Source organism: Oncorhynchus mykiss, chromosome 11 (genome assembly GCF_013265735.2).
Source record: "Oncorhynchus mykiss isolate Arlee chromosome 11, USDA_OmykA_1.1, whole genome shotgun sequence".
In the NCBI taxonomy this organism is placed as follows: Eukaryota; Metazoa; Chordata; class Actinopteri; order Salmoniformes; family Salmonidae; genus Oncorhynchus; species Oncorhynchus mykiss.
In genome coordinates, this window is record NC_048575.1 from 56,319,905 (window position 1) to 56,341,636 (window position 21,732).

General features: G+C 42.3%; 1 protein-coding gene across 1 annotated transcript in view; it reads right to left on the reverse strand.

Annotated features, from left to right (window-relative positions):
* bmp1a (bone morphogenetic protein 1a) overlaps positions 1-19,015 on the reverse strand; it is a 50,359-nt gene extending 31,344 nt beyond the window's left edge. The window contains exons 1-6 of the mRNA XM_021621495.2: positions 18,675-19,015; positions 8,074-8,187; positions 6,923-7,066; positions 6,494-6,611; positions 4,655-4,833; positions 4,326-4,431 (exon numbers count right to left, since the gene is read on the reverse strand). Coding sequence (XP_021477170.2) covers positions 4,326-4,431; positions 4,655-4,833; positions 6,494-6,611; positions 6,923-7,066; positions 8,074-8,187; positions 18,675-18,819 — 806 coding nt within the window. The 5' untranslated portion in view covers positions 18,820-19,015. The remainder of the gene's footprint in view (positions 1-4,325; positions 4,432-4,654; positions 4,834-6,493; positions 6,612-6,922; positions 7,067-8,073; positions 8,188-18,674) is intronic.
* Between the last annotated feature and the right edge of the window lie 2,717 nt (positions 19,016-21,732).

A 21,732-nucleotide genomic window follows, 5' to 3' on the forward strand; every position in this document is an offset into this window, starting at 1 on the left:
GACAAAACTTCACATTTTAGAGTGGACTTTTATTGTCCCCAGCACAAGGTGCACCTGTGTAGTGATTATTCTGTTTAAACATCTTCATGATATGCCACATGTCAGGTGGATGGATTATCTTGGCAAAGGAGAAATGCTCACTAACAGGGATGTACAAATGTGTACACAGAATTTGAGAGAAATTATCTTGTTGTGCGTGATATTTTATTTCAGCTCATGAAAACGTGGGACCAACACTTTACATGTTGCTTTTATATTTATTGTTCAGTATATAATTACAATGACACGTCAATCTCCAACCCAGTCCCAAGTGGACTTGTTTGGCCATGCTTTGATCCAATGGAAACAGTGCTGAACTGCAGCCTAAAAAAGAGAATGGGTGGACACAACCCAAAATAGCATGCAGTAGTCAGAGGGTGGGCTGGTCCAAACCTCAAACAGCCACTATAACACCACCGTCTCGGTCTGGGGCTGACAGGACAGCATCTGGAGAGATTTCCAGAAACGTCAGACAGGGAATCTGGAAGAAAGAGGTCAGCTAGCACCCACGGACAAACTGGCACGGTGGAGTATCATTAAGATTATGACACATTCACTGCTCTCCTTTTCAAGCCTACTTCAAGGCCAAGAAGACATTTTTTTTGTCAAATGGCAGCAGCATGTACTACAACAGCACTAGGAGAGTTTGGATGGAGTGGACAGCAGTTTTTTTGCTGTATTTTTTTCTTAATCCTGACATACATTATACAGAAAAAAATCATAAAGAGGAAAAAGTAAGATAATATTAGACAAAAGCTATCTATGTGGCCATGAAAAAAATCTGGGAAAGAATGCATCTTTCTGATGTGATTTATTACACTCCTTACGTCCTTACTCTTCTATTAAAGACTGCACAAATCGTCTTTGACGCTTTGATTACAAATGCCACAATAGATAAATTAAATAAACTATTTTATTGCAAAATCTACAGCCTGCAGTCAGAACGCACCTGGAAACAGGATCAGTTTGATTCTGTACTCTGAGATTTGGCTTGTCAGGTCAATGTCGGAGAAATTACGGTGCATGTCTCCATTTCCCCATACCTAAACATGTTCATCTGATCATTAGTGTTTGACCTAAATCCCACTAACACCTGGGAGCCATGAAGCTAGCCAGCAGACACCTCAGGAATAAAACCCTATAACTGCTTGGTATGTGGGATCATGTTGCTAACGACGATCAAAGCCTCTTCAAAAGCGGCCATATGTGGCATAATGAGGCAGTTCACGCTACGAGAGGAGAGCTTTTACAAGGAACTTCACAGGATGTATGAAAGTGACACTCAGCCTGATGCAGCAGGAACACTGGTGCTAGCTGCTCTACCTAAACCTGAAACTGGGGATGGATGTGGAGGTTTACTGGGCTGCTGCTACACTCCAGCAGCAGGAGCCAACCAAGGGAGGGATAATTGGAACAACCTGTGGCTGTGGGTAAAAGCTAGCTCAACAAAAGGTAGACATAATCAAACCTCACTGAGTGACTTAGCTATCTGAAAAGCTACCTGGAAGAAATGAATATGATATATGCTCAACCCCATTATGAAGAACAGATAGGCATTGTATTACATGGGGGTTGGTAGGCAGGCTCTACTCAGAGTACAGAGTGACTGGGTAAGGTGGACATGAGGCTATACAATATCGAAAAGTTGGCGCTGTCTAGGAAAACTTAGTAAATCAGAAACAGTACCATGATTGAAATGAAAAGCTCTATAACTCCGCTCTTTCAACTCTATTGACATGTTACTCCAGATTACACTATTTTCTCCTCTGAAATCCCATTACAAGGATGAGCAATAAAGTCCTATCTGAATCTCACTGCATGCTAAAATGTAAGCAGTGACCGTTGAGAGTTAAAAGATCCAAGGCAAAATAAACTTGTGGAAGAAAGAGAGAAAGTCAAGACACTCAAGAAGTCATATATTCTGCATCTGTTCTTCCTTAAAGCCAAGGCACTGACACATTCATGAAGTCCATCAAGTGTTTATTGAAATTTGTCCTGCTTCCCTGTACTTAAAACTCTTCAGATTCTGTCTCCCAAGCTAAGAATTTCAGCAGATCAATAATTGAATAGTACACTTTCAAAAAAAGGGTATGGTTAGGGTACAGTATTCTTTCTTGGGGTACAGGTAACTATCAAAATAATGGAAACACTTCAGTAAATGAGGGCTACAAAGTATATTGAAAGCAGGTGCTTCCACACAGGTGTGCTTCCTGAGTTAATTAAGCAAATAACATCACATCATGCTTAGGGTCATGTATAGAAATGCTGGGCAAGCCGTTATTTTGGCCAAATATTTTGTCTACCATGGCTATGCCCGCAAAGGATGACAATACCCCCATCCCAGGGAAGGAGTGGTCACTGAACGGTTTGATGAGTATGAAAACATGTAAACCATATGCCATGGCCGTCTCAGTCACCAGGTTTAACCCAATTGAACACTTACTTACGTGCATTGAAGCGGTTCTGGCTCGTGGTGGCCCAACACCCTATTAAGACACTTTATGTTCGCGTTTCCTTTATTGTGGCAGTTACCTGTACCTTCAGAGGTACACAAATGACCTCACATGGTACTGTTCAATACCTCAATAAAAACCTCTATTACACATTCCTGCGCCTGTCTCCCGATCCCTTTATACCAATGTGACACAGAAATGGTTTGTCGAGATCCGTATGGAAGAACTTCACTGGCCTGTAGAGCCCTGACCTCAACCCCATCGAACCCCTTTGGGATGAATTGGAACGCCAAGTGTGAGCCAAGCCTTATTGCCCAACTTGTGATGCCACACGGGGCGAGACCCGTAATCATCTGCGCAATACAAGTGGCAGGAAAGCCAAAACAACACAGATACTCACATGACCTACGGTCATTGTAACAATACATCGACAGGACAATGGTGAACAAAGGGCACACTTATACAATTACTTATCAATGGGAATGGGGACCAGGTGTGCTTAATGACAGTTACGGAAGGAACCGTGACATTCTGTATGGACCTCGCTTTGTGCATTGTCATGCTGAAAGGGCCTTCCCCAAACTGTTGCAACAAAGTTGGAAGCACAGAATCATCTAGAATGTCACTGTATGCTGCAGCGTTAAGATTTCCCTTCAATGGAACTAACGGGCCTAGTCCGAACCACGAAAAACAGCCCCAGACCATTAGTCCTCCTCCACCAAACTTTACAGTTGACACTATGCATTTGGAGAGGTAGTGTTCTACTGGCACTCGCCAAACCAAATCCGTTGGACTGCTTGGCATTGAGCATGGTGAACTTAGGTTTGAGTGTGGCTGCTCAGCCATGGAAACAGACAGTTATTGTGATGTCATTGCTTCCAGAGGCAGATTGGAACTCGGTAGTGAGTGTTCCAACCGAGGACAGCTACGCGCTTCAGCACTCGGCATTCCCATTATGTGATATTGTGTGGCCTACCACTTCGCGGCTGAGCCATTGTTGCTCCTAGACGTTTCCACTTCACAATAACAGCACTTACGGTTGACCGGGGCAGCTCTAGCAAGGCAGAACTTTGACGAACTGACTTGTTGGAAAGGTGGCATCCTATGGCGGTACCACGTTGAAAGTCACTGAGCTCTTCAGTACAGGCCATTCTGCTGCCAATGTTTGTTTACCAAGATTGCATGACTGTGTGCTCGATTTTATACACTTGTCAGCAACGGATGTAATAGCCAAATCCATTAATTGAAGGGGTGTCCACATACTTTTAGTGCAACTCTAAATCTAGCGTATAGGACCTTTTTCAAATTCTAACTTTTAAGCTCAACATAGCCACTTCATATACGCACACGCTCCAGAATGGTAGAAATATCCTTTCTAAAATCGTATAATATAAAATTTCAAAAATGGTACAGGACTTATAAGCATATCTTGTCTGCTAAATGAACAAGCCTACAGCCGATGGCATGGAGCATAGCCAGATAACATACAATAGGCAGACTAATATTCGGTTCTTCTGAAATAGTTTCTTTAGACCTGCTTAAAATAAATAATGACTGGTGTATAATAAATGGATTTATTTAGACTTTAAAAAAAATGTGGATGTTCCAAAGGCGTGCATTTGCATGACAATAACCGGCTTACAAAATGTCCTGACCGCCACAGCCCCAACTATGAAGAGATCAAACTTCCAGCAGTAACATAGAACAGATATGGAGAGAAACATTAAGAGAGCAAAAGTTACATAGTCTGGGAATCTGTTCTCTGACCTAGTTTGCAACTGGTTTCTATGTCTGTTCTGCTGTGTATGAAGTGGAACTTAGCCCAGTTCCTACCTTGAGAATGTATTCCTGGCATAGTGCATGATGCTGTCAAAGTCATACACTTCTCCCATAGAGTCCACCTCCCCTGGCTCCATCTTCAAGAAGTTATACTCCTGTCCTGTGAATAGAAGCAAGAAAACAGAAGCTGAAACCTACCCCTACCTCAAATACTGTACCAGCAAACTGAATGGCAAACGTGAGTGGCTATCACCTAGAAAGGGAAAACTATGTTCATCACAGAATCATGTGATGGTCTCATCATCGAGCCATAAAATAAGCTGATCTCATATGACATCTCTCCCTGTTAGATGAGTGGGCTGTTCCATACACAGTTGTCTTACCTGGCTGGATGTTGTCCCTGATGATGCTGACATGTTCGTCTCTGTCGGGCCGGGTGTGCTCGTGCCAGAAACCAATCACATGGCCAAGCTCATGAACCACTATTCCAAACTTGTCACAGTTCTTTCCAATGGAGATGGCCTGTGGACCGCCACCCCTGCGGCCCACATAGGAACAGCACCTGCAGGTTCCAACACACAGAACACAGATCAGGGACAGGTCAACAGGCAGGGTAGCAAGCTAGTGCCCAAGACTGTGGTAACTGGCTACATAAAAGACACAAAGATGACAGTGTTAGCGCAAGAGGGGCCATCTTGCTTACCATGGTACTATCTAAGTGCTACATTTATGTCTACAGATCAATCATGTAACAAGAACTTTGTGAACTTCGTGTTACACCGGATATAGAGCTTTACTTCCACAAACATGCAAGTGTAAACCAGAGGCAGTGAACAAATAACGAATAAGCCAAGGGAAGGAATCCCTGTTTGTAGAGAGACACAGGGGCTGACGGCAACAGTTTGTGGTTCAACTGGCATCTCTAATTTTTTGTACTTTTTACCACTTTTTCTCCCCAATTTCGTGATATCGAATTGGTAGTTACAGTCTTGTCCCATCGATGCATTTCCCGTGTGGACTCTGGAGAGTCGAAGGTTGAGAGCCATGCATCCTCCGAAACACGACCCAACCAAGCCACACTGCTTCTTGACACACTGCTCACTTAACACGGAAGCCAGCCACACCAACGTGTCGGAGGAAACACCACTCAGCCGGCAACCGAAGTCAGCGTGCATGCGCCTGGCCGGTCACAAGGAGTCGCTAGAGTGCGATGGGACAAAGACATCCCAGCCGGCCAAACCCTCCTCCACCCGGACGATGCTGGATCAATTGCGCACCGCCTCATGGGTCTCCCGGTAGTGCCCCGGTCGAATACAGTGGTGACATTCATTGATGCGTGCTTCACTATAGATGGAGGGTTACAGTGTGTGACCATAAAGGCTGGCTGCAGACTGCAGGGCTCTTTCTCTCCCTCCCTGACATGAAAGGCTCAGTGTGGGAGCCCGGTCCATGGGCACACACCGCGCCCCTGTGGGCCAACCAGCCTCTCTCTAATTACTATGAACCCAGCCAGGCTCTCCTGAGATGGGTCTTGAACTTTGCACAGGACAGATGGAGCCTGCTGAATATGCAGCAGGCCAGCCCAGAGCTCAGGCATTCCCACTGCTAACCGCAGCCGCCTGCGTGGATAATGTCATCCCTGTTACTCTGGAGGCCAGTTACCAGGAAAAAAATGGCTAACAACAGCTGGGTGGAAAAAGGGCAGTTTATGTTCCATATCCGCACATTAATATGCTCTTCTTGGTAACTGATGTACTGTGTGTGCACCGAGTCAGAATGTAACCATCAACGCTGCTAAAGTTTTTGTGTAAACTCATTTGAACTTAAAAACATGCATAGCTGGGAAAAGGACCAACTATATCACGCAGAATAAAAGCTGGCGTGTTATGATAAAGCTGAGGAGGTCTCCCTTGGATGCCATTAAAAAAAAAACATGTGCTCAGTGAAAGATGAATCAGGACTGAGGCACAGCAAGCATTCCTCGGGCCTGAATGGCCGTCTTTCCCAGTACTTGCAGGGGGCTGCAATTACCACAATTCATGCAGACAGACTGCGGACAGAGGGGATGAGCAAGCACTAAAGGCCGATGGAGGAGAGGTAAGGAAAAGTACTTAAGCGATAAATCATTATGGCTGTGTGGATAAAGGAGTGTCATGTGTGAGCAGGCTGACCAGTTAGATTTCCTTCCTGAGGGATGCGAGCCTAGACCTCCGTGGACTCACCCACATGGCCGGTAAGTGAACACAATGTAGCTCTCCTCTGTTGTCCTCTCCATAAAGGTCACACAGGTGTGCTTCTCCCAGTGACGCATGGCCTGGCGGAATATCGCCCGCTGGCTGCCTGAATGTGATGGGAAGAAGGGAGATCAGTGAGGCTGACGAACATAAGACGCATGTAAAAAGGAGGATAAAATACTGTACCAATGCTGACAGCTTGCTCGTAGTTCGAGATCCACTGCCAAATTCGTCCCAAGTCAAGTTAATAAAATGTTTTATGTAGAATAGCTGCCAAGATATTCATTTTAATGTAGGTATTGTGAATGCAAGTATGCTGAACAGACACCAGCTGCCACCTTTTAGTAGGGAACTATATTATAGGGCTCATATGAGAACCATAGGGCAAGTAAACATCAGTGATGATGTGGGACTTACCACTGAAGTTCCCACTGATGACATAGGGAATGACACCTTCTGGCCACACCCTCTCAGGCCTGGAGGTTGCCGCCCTTTTCCTGCGGTGTGATCCTTGCCGGTTTGGCACCACTATGTTTCGACTGGTCTCATTTGCAGAAGACCCTGTCATTCACAAAACCCAGCCAAAGATTAAGTTTGTACAATATAATCAAAAAGTTCAACTCCGGTGAGAACATGGTAAAAAAAAAAACCACCTTTTTATGGAATCTAGAATGGGCCTTAATAATATCTGTTGAGTCAGAAAGTGACCTGTTATGTGAATTGACAGTTCACAGACCATCAAATACAAACCATGAGAAACTTAAACATTTGAGACTACCACTTTTCAGCTGTTCCTAAATGGTAAAGAGATAACAACGACAATGAAGCGTGCTTTATAACTCCTGTTGAGCATTTTCTATAGCGCCTTCATAAACACTTTGAGAGTGCTGGTGATAAACATGCTGTTAGTTTATAACACGTGTCATGGCCAACCAAGTGTTGGAGCCGAGCCATCACGTGGTGCTGAGTGGTTCATGCATAGTACACATCTTCCTGGCAGATGCACTGGGAGAGAGTTGCAAAAGCCTCCTTTTATAATTGGCCTTGAGGCGGGAAAATGTGGAAACTATTTCACCGTATTAAAGCTTTTTTCTTGGAATTGTTTGTATTGTGTCATTAAATGAAAATTCCACCCCAAAACTATCATTTCTTATTTGTTTCATTAGTCCATTGTTGATTTAGTACCTAAATGTTTTTCCTGTCAGCAATCAAGTTGTCAAGATATGTAACTTTCTAAATACAGAATAATGCAAAACGCAGCATCATGTGATACAAAATGCATCATATTTTGAAAGTTCTGGTACATATCTTGACAACTTGATTGCTGACAAGCAAAACATTTTGAGACTATATCAACAATGGACTAATGAAACAAATACTGGTGGAGTTTTCCTATGAGACACATTTTAGTCAGCACTATATAATAGCACATGCACAAATGGAGTCAGACATTTAGAACTGATGGCAGGCACATTTATAAGAAAATGCTAGCTTTAAGCCTATGGCACTAGGCCGAAGTCTATAGTCACAATGACCATGACTGGGTCAGCCTCACAGCTCTTGCTCACCTGTGGTTGTCTGATTGAAGGTCTGGACGGTCCGCTGGACCATGTTTATAACCCGGTCCACCTTAAACATGCGCATGTCCTCCTCATCCAGAGCAATGTCTCCCCAAAAGGCAGCTGAAACAGACACCGAGAGAGAAAGTATGTCAGACATATTTAAGGTGTTTTCACAATATTGGACATCGTTTTGCACCGTCCATTAGCCTCAAGGTTTTCCTGCTCTGCAGTCAGACAAACCACGTGGATCACATAGACAGCCATTCAAACCATGGGTGAAAAAGCTAGACATTGATACACATGCGCACAACCACACACAATCCCTCCCTTTTCTTTAGCCCTCTCTCCCTCGCTCTCAAACAGAACACAGAGTTGTGAAACAGCAGTTATGTGAATGTTTGAATAACAGGAGAGGAGTGTGGTCTGAATCTCAGAGCTCTATAAGCTCCAAGCTAAATAAATCATATTATCAGGGGAGGGAACATATCTGTATGACATTCAATGGAGGACATATTAAATCAATTAATGAGAGCTACATTCAAAAGCTTTTAGAACAGCATACCCCAGATGTGCTGGGTCAATCCAGTTGCCGCTAAGAGAACTGAGGGAAAATGCCATGTCCTGATATTCTTGTACCGCTAATTAGTCCTCAAGCAGACCTAATACTGCGAGTTGCTGCCTCGATACGGTATATGGGGCACCTTGAACAAGTAATAGGTTTTTAAATGGAGGCCAAGGAGAAGGACAAATAACCAAACAGTCACCCTTTATGAGGAATATGCTTTATGGGATTCCTTTCTAAAATGCCCTATTTCTGTAGCAGTTAGGGTAGGAGTCCTCTCCACAGAGACACGCCACTCTGTTTTACAAGCTTTCAACACCAGCACGTTTGCTGGATTTACAGCCTGTTCTTTGTGAAGGAGTGGAGTGAAGGGGTGGAGGAAGGGAGGGAAGGAAGGAAGGCGGAAGAGAGAAGGGGTGGCAGGGTAATCCATGTCTGAACAGGAAGATGAGAGCAGGAGGAAGAGGGGAGGAGGAGGGCATAAAGCCTCACTGCCCACCTCATAACCCTGTGGGGAGGAGAATGTGAGGAGGGCATAAAGCCTCACTGCCCACCTCATAACCCTGTGGGGGGGAGAATGTGAGGAGGGCATAAAGCCTCACTGCTCACCTCATAACCCTGTGGGGGGGAGAATGTGAGGAGGGCATAAAGCCTCACTGCCCACCTCATAACCCTGTGGGGGGGAGAATGTGAGGAGGGCATAAAGCCTCACTGCCCACCTCATAACCCTGTGGGGGGGAGAATGTGAGGAGGGCATAAATCCTCACTGCCCACCTCATAACACTATGGGGAGGAGAATGTGAGGAGGAGAGAGAAAGATTATCCTTTGCAAACATGTTTTCACTGTGTGTGAGGGTTCTACTCCTTGGGGATAGGAGGCAGAGTAGCAAGAGATAGAACAAGTCAGACCCAATTGAGTTATCTGCTGTGGCTGGAGTGAATATGGTACCGACTACTGTGTGTTCACAATTTGAGCGTGAAAGTAGGTTACCCCAAGAATTACCCAGAGTTGTTGAAAATCAAGTGCAATAGAGAAAGATGGACAACTAGGAACTGACAAACTGTGGTCTAGGAATCAAAGTGAAAGCATATGTTCAGAGTGTATAGTTGTTTTTAGAACACTACAAAAGCATCTAAGACAAAGCTCTTTTATAACTGAGCTATCATTGGCCCGGCCCTTGATAACAGTCAGATAGTGGTGTGTGATTATCTCAAAGAGAAGAGAAAGAAAACAATAGAGGAAAAAAAGGGTTTTGGCTTGTGTCCCTTCTCTACCAGAGGAGAATTATTGAAACAGTATGTAGCTGGCTGAGATGCAGCCAGTCTCCCACAAGCAACAGAGAGGGTCAGAGAGGGCATGTTGTAGAGCGGTGGGGCTAGGCAGGATTACAGGCTAATGACAGCAATAAGAAAATATGTAGATCTCTGCCTGCAAGATAGGGCACGCTCAGAGCTCTGCGGGCACGTTTGAAATACCAGAAGTCAAAGGGATCCTTGAATTTGCACTCAGAAAAACGCTAAATTGCTGTGTGTGACCAAAACCCCGAAACACTAAACAGACTATTCCTAATCAGCACTAATACAGAAACTCTGTGCCAAGAGTATATCTGATCATTGCTAGCTACCAGCTGTCCATACAGTATGCAATGGATACAAACTGTCTTACTTCTTACTTTTGATTCCTAAAACTGACTGACAGCATTAAAGGATGAGAGAACAGACAAGCACTTGAACAAAACCAACATAAATTTGGGGCTGATGTCACAGAGAGGACAGTGAGCACTAAGATAGGTATGTCCAAAATCATTTGCAAAGTACTCTTCCCTTTAACACAGTGGAAGATGAAAATGCAGCTGCAATTTGAAGAGTTACCCTGCTTTACCTAATTCTTAATGCTACAGTAATACTGCACTCAGTTAGTTATTAGCAGTGATTTACTGGCCTAATGCTAGAACTAACCACACGACAAGGTGCAGGATTGTCCCCCTACCCCCACCCCTACACAGAGTTCTAATGTATTCTTCATCCATGGTGGACACTCACTCATCCACAAAACATTCTGGGGACAAGCTCTTAATCCAGCCTATAATTGTTCCCTGACAACAGCGAAGATTGAAATGAGCAAATGCACAGCCCCTGCATCATTGGGCCTCATTTCCCCAGGCTTCCCAGTCGTCGTGGAGAAGCTGCAGGTTAAGGAAAATCTCGCAGGGATTGAGAATTAATCCCATTGTCTCCTGGCTTGAATTATCCACGGACACAGACTGAATCTCTGGAATCTTCAATATGGGGCACCGGGCAGAGGACAGGATGGCAGCCATTGCACTGGCCAGTTGTTTTTTAAACTGAGAAACCCCACTGTATGTGCACCCCTGTCAAAACAGACTAAGCATAGAAAGACTAGTAGTGTAGATTCAAACCCAGAGAGAGAGCATGAGAGAGAGAGTGGCAGATGGGAGCAGATCATTATTGAGCATAGCACTGCTGCCACTCTCTCTCTCTCTTTCCAGCAACATTCATTAACTAAATGACAACAGCTGCGGGCATGGTATTAATATCAACAGGAATTTAAAAGATTAACAATTTGATCATTTCCGCTCTGATAAATAGTTTCATTCCAGTTGATAGATGATATGGTTTTCAGTGTCCTAACATAAACATCTATGATAGGAAAACACACAACAGGCATTTTTCATCAGTGCGACACGCTCGGTGGCTGGGAAAAATATGGTTTTCATGTGGACATAATGTGAAGATAAAAACGGCCTTTGAAGAAACATTTGATTGATTGCACTTTGTGTGTGTGTTACACTTAGACCCTCCGCTGCAGCCCGGACTCAGGGGTAGACTTAACATAGTAAATGCTAATCTGTCTCCCTCCATTTAGTATGATATACATGTTACAATTTGTATGGTATGTATTAATTTGTGGATGTCGATTATCCATTTTGTATGATATGTTACGTATTACAATTCACATATGTTACGAATTTTCAATATGTATGATATGTTACGAATTTGCAATATGTATGATATGTTACGAATTTGCAATATGTATGATATGTTATGAATTCCAATTTGTTGTGGCTAACGTTAGCTAGGCGTTAGTTAGTTAACCCTAACGTTAGTTAGGGTTAGGGTTAAGAGTCAGGTTAAGGTTAGGGTTAGAGGAAGGGTTAGCTAACATTCCAAGGACTATGTAATTGCAAAGTTGCTAACGAGCTAAAATTCAAAAGTTGTCCGTGATGATATTCGAACACACAACGTTTGGGTTGCTAGACGTTCACGTTATATGTTGACCCATCCACCCCGACCAACCACCCTCCTTTCTTTTTTGATTTAAAGCTGCAATATGTAACTCACAAAGAAGTATGAGTTATAGATCTGTCACTCTCATTGAAAGCAAGTCTAAGAAGCAGTAGATCTGTTCTGTGAGACAATTCTATGCTTCCCGTTCTTAAGTTTCATTTTTGCTTCCTTGACTTTCGATTTTTAACACCAGCATCAAAAAGCTGAAAATACTATATTTTTGGTAATTGAAAATATATTTCGTACAATGATTCTCTGTTTTGTCACAAACTGAAATTCGGCAAAGTATTAGAATCTTAGCAAACAGGAAATGGCAGAGCTATGTCTGCATAGTGCACCATTAAGTAACCTTCTGTCTTATGTAACCATGTAACCATACTTATGTAACCATACTAAATTTAACATGTCACACTAATTTCAGTGTCTCGGATTTAAGTTTACTATGTTATGTCTAGTCTATGTAACCAGGCTGCCCCCTCCCCCATAGCTGGAAGGAATGTATCTTTAGATAATCTTAACCATCATAATCCCTTTAATCTCAGACCACCCCCATCAATCTGTGTCCTGTAAGAGTACGCACAAGATCTCTATCAAATTAAACACCACTTGATTCAGGGAATTCCCAGGACATGGCCTCCTTTAGTGTCAGACACACACCATGACTGACAGACACTCTTTACCGGCAATTGTCCCTGTGTGACTTCCAGGGCACCACATCTGCTACATCATCTAAAAATTAACACCACTGTCACACAAAGGAAAGTTGGATCAGTAGAGCCACAGTGCAGGCAAAGTGAGGCTTAGACATCTGTAGGACTCAGTTTCCCTGAAGAAAAATGGCATTTTCCCCAATCGAAGACCCTGAGATGAGGGGGAGGAGGGAAAAAAAACAGCTGACGTGTGCTTGAAATGCATTACAATGACATGGCGACGCCTTTCACAGTGAATGTGTTCTTTAACAAACTTTGCATTTGAATTCCAATGGAAGCCAATACTGTATTGAGTTAAGATGATTACCATCTGATGTCAGTACAGGTATCACTTTTCAGGTTTCATTCTGTGCCTGCAAACCCTATCTGACGCCACACATACTGGCTAAAGTGAGACAACAGGGAGATACAGCAACAGGAGGCACAACGAGTATACTTCATCTTTAAAATGTCTGAGAGAAAAAAACGAAGAAAGCATCATGAATAGTGAGGCAACAGCATCTTACGATCTATGAAAAGCTTATAACTCCAGTAAGAGCTGGTGGGAGTGGGAGTATTGTAAATATTATGCCCCTTTCCTGTAAAAACAACTCCAGCTGTTAATCTTAAACAAATGCTTATCTTGACATTTCCTCACACTGCAATTTCAGCCCAAGGCAGGAGTACAAACTCAACTTGTATACTCATTTCAAAGATAACTAAGGTGTAATTAGGAGAGAGGTTCCGGAGAAGCCTCAAGCTAAAGCCCCAGATTCAAGGGGGGATAACACTCCAATAAAAGCCTAGAAGTCTCATCAGGCACCACAGCAGAGATCAGGCCAGAGTTACTGCCACCCCACTGAGTCCTATTATTGACACCATGAAGACAGCTTCAGCTGGAGAGCCACACGTTTAAACGCCTGTCTCAATTTACACATTTCACACTCCATCAGGCCCATTAGCTAGATCTAATTTCCCAATATTTATCCATGTCTAAAATGTAACCTTAATGTTGACTGACAGTGTTCTCCAATAACTTCCAAACTGTATGTCCATAACATTTTTAAATAATCAGAATTATAGAGTTCCATGATCATGTAACCATTGCAACACATTACATCTGTTATCTTGGCAATGCACATCTTGGCAATGCATTGCTCGTCAAGAGCGCTAGCTACATAGCTAGCTACATAAGGTACAGATCTGAGATTAGAGAAGAGTTGCTTAAGATATGACTTGAATTCATTAGTCAAGCTGAGATATGCTTAAAAGATGCATTGGAGTCACAAATAGACTTCAAACCCTCTTAAAATATTCCATGAATAAAAAATAATGTTCAAAATCAAGAGAGACTTCTAAGAAACTACAGGTTTGGAAAACAATACTATATCCAGTTGAACAGTAATGAAGATCAAATGAATAGTCAAACTGAATGGCAAATGGGACTGAACTGTAAAGAAGTCCCCATTTTGCTTGTTTAGCATCATTATTGTTGCTTAATTGGGCGTGCTTTGAGTCATTTAAATGAGCACTCCCACGGCATTTGTTATTTCTTAGCGCTGACAACAAATCAATTGTCCCACTCCCCACAAATGCACACACATTATGGCACCCTAATCACCTGAAAACTACAGGAGCAAACCTGTTGATGTAAACTACATTGTGTGTGGGGTGGGCTGGTTTGTATACATTTCATCTTCCATACATGGCTGCTTACCCTTTAGATAACTATTTGCCTTGTAATGATAATGGGCTTTCTAGGAGCAATATGAACTAAATAATGAAATAGAGAGGTAAAGTTTAGAAGTAAATCAACAAACCATTTAACAACCATTATCAAGCCATACTATGAGTAAAACATTTCTACAACAATACTGACATTCCTACTGTTTTTTCGCTGACTAATAGAATCACCCCTCAAAGAGGCGCCTCCAATGACAAACATCTGGTTCTTACTGTCAATCGCACTAGTAACTACATCTGTTTGAGGATAACCATTCACACTTCACTCTCTGTTTCTTGAATGCCTATACACGCTAGGATCACATTTTGCATTGTGAGTTATATAAAGATCCAGGATTTGAACCCAGACATGTGAGCTCTCCATGTCTGGCAAGAGAACAGGGCCTCAAGCAACAAGCTCCCTCTGGGTCATACTCTCAACAACTGAGGACACCTGAAATAAAATCAGGGAATTATCAAACTAAACTTGTCAGATGATAAAAGGCATCAGACGGCTGCCTGCCTTCGAACCATCCCTCATCACCCCATAATCCTGTGTTTATTATCAAGTCAGAGACTAGCTCATAGCCAAATGCACAAGTAAAGGCGGGAATGATTAAAGGCTTGGGTTATAGGCACACATGCAATTCTCAGGGCCAGTAAACAGCCCCGGGATAAGCTGCCAAGCCCCTCTGAATGGGCTGCACTCACCTTACGCTGGTGTGGCCAGTCTGCCCAGCCTGCCCTCCACCTTCCAGCAGCTCTGCCCTGGCATGGTGTGAATGACCTACAGTCTGTGGGAACTGCCAGAGCTAGTCAGAGGGGAGAGGAGAGGGGCTGGGCGAGACGGAAAACCACTTGCATAAGTGAGGGCAGGGGGTTGCTTGAGACTGGTCTCCTCTCCCTCCCTATAGGCTACACAGCAGATGTCTCTTGGTAATGCTTAGAGTAGAGGAGCTCAAACACAGGGCAAGCCCGCAGACTGATGTCAGAATACAAATTAGGATACGATTTAAAATTCAGGAGACTCAACCCTTGCAAGACGCTCCTTGGTAGATTAAGTAATCTACCCCATTATAATCCATAATCAAATGTCAACTCAGTTTCTGCTCTCTTGAAGATGTATCATTATTTAAATAGAGAAGACATTGAGCGTGACTTGCTCTCATCCATTTTTCATATAGCAAGTGAGTGGATCTAATCTCAATGGGTTCTTACAGTCTTAAATTAGTTTCAGGGATGCTACCAAGGTTGGAGCTCTGTGAACTAAGGCATTTTCCATCATTTAACTATCAGCTTTAAATGGCTTTTCACCATATACATTTTTAATGAATGTTAGAAATTATATTTTGCTCAAGTGAACCTAAAGTTAAATGATTGGTTTAATTTATCGTTTAATCTTGTCAGCTGGAAAGCACACTCTGTCCATTGTATTGATCTAAAGCTAACCTTGAGCAGCAGACAGCTATCAAATTGACTCAATGCAATGGTGTCCTTAAGGGGAAATAAGAGTAGAAATCTATACAGGCACGAGGCCAAGTAAGTGAAGGAACACAACAGCAGTTTTGATTGCTGACAGTGGTTGTCACCTTTTGCGCTCTAGCATTATGAACAAGTAAACTAGTGAGTGAGTGAGTCAGTGAGCGAGTCATTGAGTGAAGACGTTTGAGTGAGTTGAAATAGGGCTGAATCATAGGTGCAGCATATCTTTGGGAAAAAGAGTACAAAAGTTGGATCCGGGTCAACATCAGCCATCCCTTGGATTATTTAACAAATGTAGAGCATGCTGAAGGAGCAGGTGGAAAGAGCTGGGATTGAGGAGGGGAGAGGGGGCTCAGAGGCTTGACGTGGGTGGGAGTTATTCTTGCAAATTACATCTTTGTTCATGTTGCATCCTCAATTCCAGCCAAAACATATCATCCTTATTTGAAGACATCATTTTTTACATTTAGGAATACCACTTTGGAGCACTTGTACTGATCGATTGACCCTGCTTTTGGGGGGCTCTTTACCTGGAGTCATGTGTAGGGCTTTCAATAAATTCCCTGGCTTTCCAAAAATCCTGGTTGGAAGATTCTGGATTTCCTGCTTTCCTGCTTATTCCTGGTTACCTCCAACCGTGATTTTGGGAAAACCAGGGAATTTATTGAAAGTCGACTGAATTTTGCAACCCTAGTCATGCGTCAGTTATCCTACTATTTACAAGTGACATATAACAATTTGTCCTGACCACTGAAATGACGGATACTGATGATTTACATAAGGGTTGCTCCTCTAAACAGATCTATGTAGGGAGTTGAGAGTAGAGGAGAGGAAGCAACCTCTTGAACCCCCCCCCCCCCCAAAAAAAAAAAAACATATCACTCCTTACTATGCAAAAGAGGAGTATAAACAAGCCACATGAAATATGAGCAGTGTGTGTGTGATGCATTCTGTACTGCAACATGCCACTTGAATTATAATCTGCCTCTGCAGCAATTTAGAGTGGCTGGTATATGGTCTTCTATGTCATGCTCAACCCAGCTTCTTCTCATTACAAAAATAGGACAAATAATCCAGGCCACTGGACTGATGAGAGAGGAAGAGGAGGTGACGAAGAGTACGACTTTACACATGGTCAATTCCACTGTAACAGAATGATGCTGCGACTCTTTAAAATGTATGTAAAACAAAAACCACTGATTGAAAAGTTAAACAAACCATACAACTCTATGCACGAGGACTACTTTTAACAATTTCCGCGGAACATTTTACAAAAACACATTTACCTGAAGAACAGGGCAGATGCAAAGTTTGGTAAAATAATGATGGTTTGTGCTGTTTGTGGCATCACTCTGTTTACCATGGAATAGCCCACATCCCCTGCATGATGCTGTCAAGCGAGAATGAGACACATACAAGCACCAACACATTTAAGTACCAGGGAGAACTTCCAGAGGGGTCATTTCTAAGTGGAGCCATGTCTCTATCTGTAACAAATGTATTCCCCAGATGAGGAAAATATCTCTCAGAATTCCCCAAAGACACTAGGAGATACAGTGAACTCACAGCACAGTGTTTATTGCGATGACAACTGGGATATCTTCTTCTATACAAAATATAGGCCTATTCTGTTATGAATGTTGACTTTATATTTGGAGACATCAGCTAGACAGGGGATGGTGCAATCCGATACTTCAACAGAAACCAAATGTATTGATTTAGTTTAATTAGGCTGCACTTATTGTCTGGATTATGAATAAAGACCCATTCAACCTTGGCTATGGGAGAAGAAGACCCATGATGATGAGAGCAATGTCCAAGGAAACTTGCATATAACAGCCAACATATAATTAGAAGAACACATACAATATGGGTCTAATGGTTTTTAGATGGGGTCAGAAGTGGAGATCATTCATACATGAGGATGAAATAGATCAGGGGTGTATTCACTATGAGCCAAACAGAACCAAACGGAACGAAAACGGGAGGGACCTACCTGAATTTGTCCAATAGAAATTCTCGGATTCGTTGCAAAACGTTTCTCGCGTGGAGTAAATGGTGAAATGTTTTCCAATAGAAACGGCGTAATGAATACACCCCATATGTAGCATACAACACCCCAATCTCCAGCCGCTTGTTTTCAGCGGTCGCGTGAACAGCCGGTGAAGTAAATGCACGTCATTTTGCGCAATGACAAAACCAGTTGGGGAACACAAGAGCCTCATAATAACATAGTAGAATGCAGTGTTTTTCTTCACGACCAAGGCTTGCATAGCTTAAGTAAAAGTAACATCGGCAAGGATTTGAATAATTTCAACCGACAGTTCAATGGGTGAAGATTTAGTGCTATCAAAATGAATCTTCCAAGTTTGGCTATACATTTGATTAAATAGGCTATTCTAAAAATGCAAATTTTTTGACAACTACACAGACAGATTATACATTAAATATACTATTAACTATAGATAAAGATATGGCGAAACTTTAAAACAAATAGCATTTTCCATTATGTTCTTCCAGTAAAAATTCCAAACTTTTTTTTCCATGCTTTGAAAAATGTACCCTGAGAAATTACATTGATGTCCTCGGTTTATTTCCACGAGTGCCATCTTTCCACCATGAGTTATGCCAACAGTATGTTACTATTCTCAATCATGTGTAAATCAGCAAAACTATGACAATATGTAAAAAATAAAGAATCATTTAAAAATATATATTTTAAAACTCGATTCCCCGCTGTCATCTCCAAAATGAATATCCCTCACTTCCAAACACATAAAAGCATTTCGTGGCATGTTTTAGGTCCACATAAATGTTAGATAAAAAGCATTCCAAAAGCTTACCAGCTTTACAGGGATCCTTATAGTCGATCACATCTGAGGTGGCAGTGGGCTCCACATAGTAGCTTGTTTCTATTGCTTCTAAATCGATCGCCGATATCATGCAAAAGCAGGATAGAAGAAACAAACATCTCATTGTGAGATCCATGATTCGTGAGTGAGGGGTACAGCAAAAGACGAGAAATAAGAGGTAAAGAACAAGAGGAACGAGAGGGACAGAAAGAGAGAGAGAAAAAATGGGAGGTTTTGGGGGAAATGAGATCTCTCCGGAGGGCGGGTTTAAAATCAGAGCTCAGCCTCTCCACAATGTCTTGATTCTGGGGCAGTGATTCGCTCCCCTAGTCGTGCTCCGGGCTAGTGCATTTGCCAGCAAACTTCGGTGATCGTGGCACATCATCGCGTTGGTATGTCTGGAGAGGACCGAGGTAAAGGCAGTTTCAGGTTGGATATTCGACGGATATTCGCCTGTAGTTCCCTTACGTCCACCAACAGCAGTTAGGGACTGTCAACATAGTGACAAATCAAAATGTTGCTCTTTAACTATTACTCCTAACACTTTCAAAACTGGTTGTACCCGATGGCATAGACACACATTGCACACCCTTTAGTTTGTCCATTTTCATCTCACATGATTTTAAATGAATTTTTCCAAATGTAAAATTTCAATAGCTCATTGGTCATGTGACCTAGTGACTTCAAACAAGTTTCAGAATGTCCACTCAGTTGACCTACACATTGCACACCCTTAAGTTTGTCCATTTTCATCTCACAAGATTTTAAAATAATTTTTCAAAATGTAGAATTTCAATAGCTCCTTGGTCATGTGACCTAGTGACTTCAATCAAGGTTCAGAATATCCACTCAGTGGGCCTACACATTGCACACGTTGGTCTATTTTCATCTCGCATGGTTTTACATGAATTTTTCAACATTTTGAATTTCAATTGCTCCTTGGTCATGTGACCTAATGTCCGCTGATTACCCTTCTATATTGCACACTCTTGTTTGTGTACTGTAAAATCACGCAGTGTAAAGTACATTGTACATCATTTTAAATTTGCAATAGCTCCTTGGGCATGTCAATTACACACCTAAGAAGCATGCAGTGGATATACACCCATATTGCATAACCTAGTCATGTATTTATATATTGTGGTACATTATTATTAGTTTGACCATTAGGGGGTTCAGTCCAGTGTTGTGTTTACCCTTTTTTTAAATATTTATCGACAATAATTGGTAGTTCTAAGTACTTATTTTCCATATTTTTTATTTTTCCACAGTATTTAACAGTGGTACACAATAGGAGAGAGACAGATAATATCTCCTTTCGTCATTAATATCAACCATAAAGGAAAAGGGCAAAGTACGAGTCATGCTATTAATTGTCCAAAGCAGAGATGGAGAATGAGCTAGTGAGGTAGGCTGCAGGGGGTTTGCTGGTCAATATATATACTGAACATGTAACCACAGTAACGGTGGCCAGTAAATCAATTAATAAAAATGTAATATTGACAAATTAAACCAATTGTAGACCTTTAATCTTTTCCAACATGTCAACAGACACTTAAATTCAATTAAGTATGAAACATTTCACAGTGTTAACTTTCTCTTTATCCCTGGTTGATGTACATTTCAGAGCCTCTTCAGTGTGGATGGGGTATAGCATACATTTTCAACAACAAAGACTACACTTCCAGTTTGTGTTCTTCACTCTGTTGAACTCATTTGTCTTCCTTCCTTGGCACAGCACATGGAACCACCGTTGGCATGCAAAACATTCAATCTAAAACAAAACAAAGCGTAACACGTTATAAATAATATCAAATATCAATGCAGTATGACGAATGACGAATTAGCCATCCATTGTGTTATATCATAAATTGTCTTACATGCCGTCACTGTTGTCAAAAGATTATAAACATGTTAAATAAAGGGCTTCACAGGCAAGGATATTGCTGCCAGTAAGATTGAACCTAAATCAACCATTTATCGGATCATCAAGAACTTCAAGGAGAGTGGTTCAATTGTTGTGAAGAAGGCTTCAGGGTGCCCAAGAAAGTCCAGCAAGCGCCAGGACCGTCTCCTAAAGTTAATTCAGCTATGGGATCGGGGCACCACCAGTACAGAGCTTGCTCAGAAATGGCAGCAGGTAGGTGTGAGTGCATCTGCACACACAGTGAGGCAAAGACTTTTGGAGGATGTCCTGGTGTCAAGAAGGGCAGCAAAGAAGCCACTTCTCTCCAGGAAAAACATCAGGGACAGACTGATATTCTGCAAAAGGTACAGGGATTGGACTGCTGAGGACCGGGGTACTGTCATTTTCTCTGATGAATCCCCTTTCCGATTGTTTGGGGCATCCGGAAAAAAGCTTGTCCGGAGAAGACAAGGTGAGTGCTACCATCAGTCCTGTGTCATGCCAACAGTAAAGCATCCTGAGACCATTCATGTGTGGGGTTGCTTCTCAGCCAAGGGAGTGGGCTCACTCACAATTTTGCCTAAGAACACAGCCATGAATAAAGAATGGTACCAACACATCCTCCGAGAGCAACTTCTCCCAACCATCCAGGAACAGTTTGGTGACGAACAATGCCTTTTCCAGCATGATGGAGCACCTTGCCATAAGGCAAACGTGATAACTAAGTGGCTCGGGGAACAAAACATCAATATTTTGGGTCCATGGCCAGGAAACTCCCCAGACCTTAATCCCATTAAGAATTTGTGGTCAATCCTCAAGAGGCGGGTGGACAAACAAAACCTCACAAATTCTGACAAACTCCAAGCATTGATTATGCAAGAATGGTATTTGACAGCATGCCAGGGCGGATTGCAGAGGTCTTGAAAAAGAAGGGTCAATACTGCAAATATTGACTCTTTGCATCCACTTCATGTAATTGTCAATAAAAGCCTTTGACACGTATGAAATGCTTGTAATTATACAGTATTCCATAGTAACATCTGACAAAAATATCTAAAGACACTGAAGCAGCAAACTTTGTGGAAATTAATATTTGTGTCATTCTCAAAACTTTTGGCCACGACTGTAGAGCGTTTGTAGACT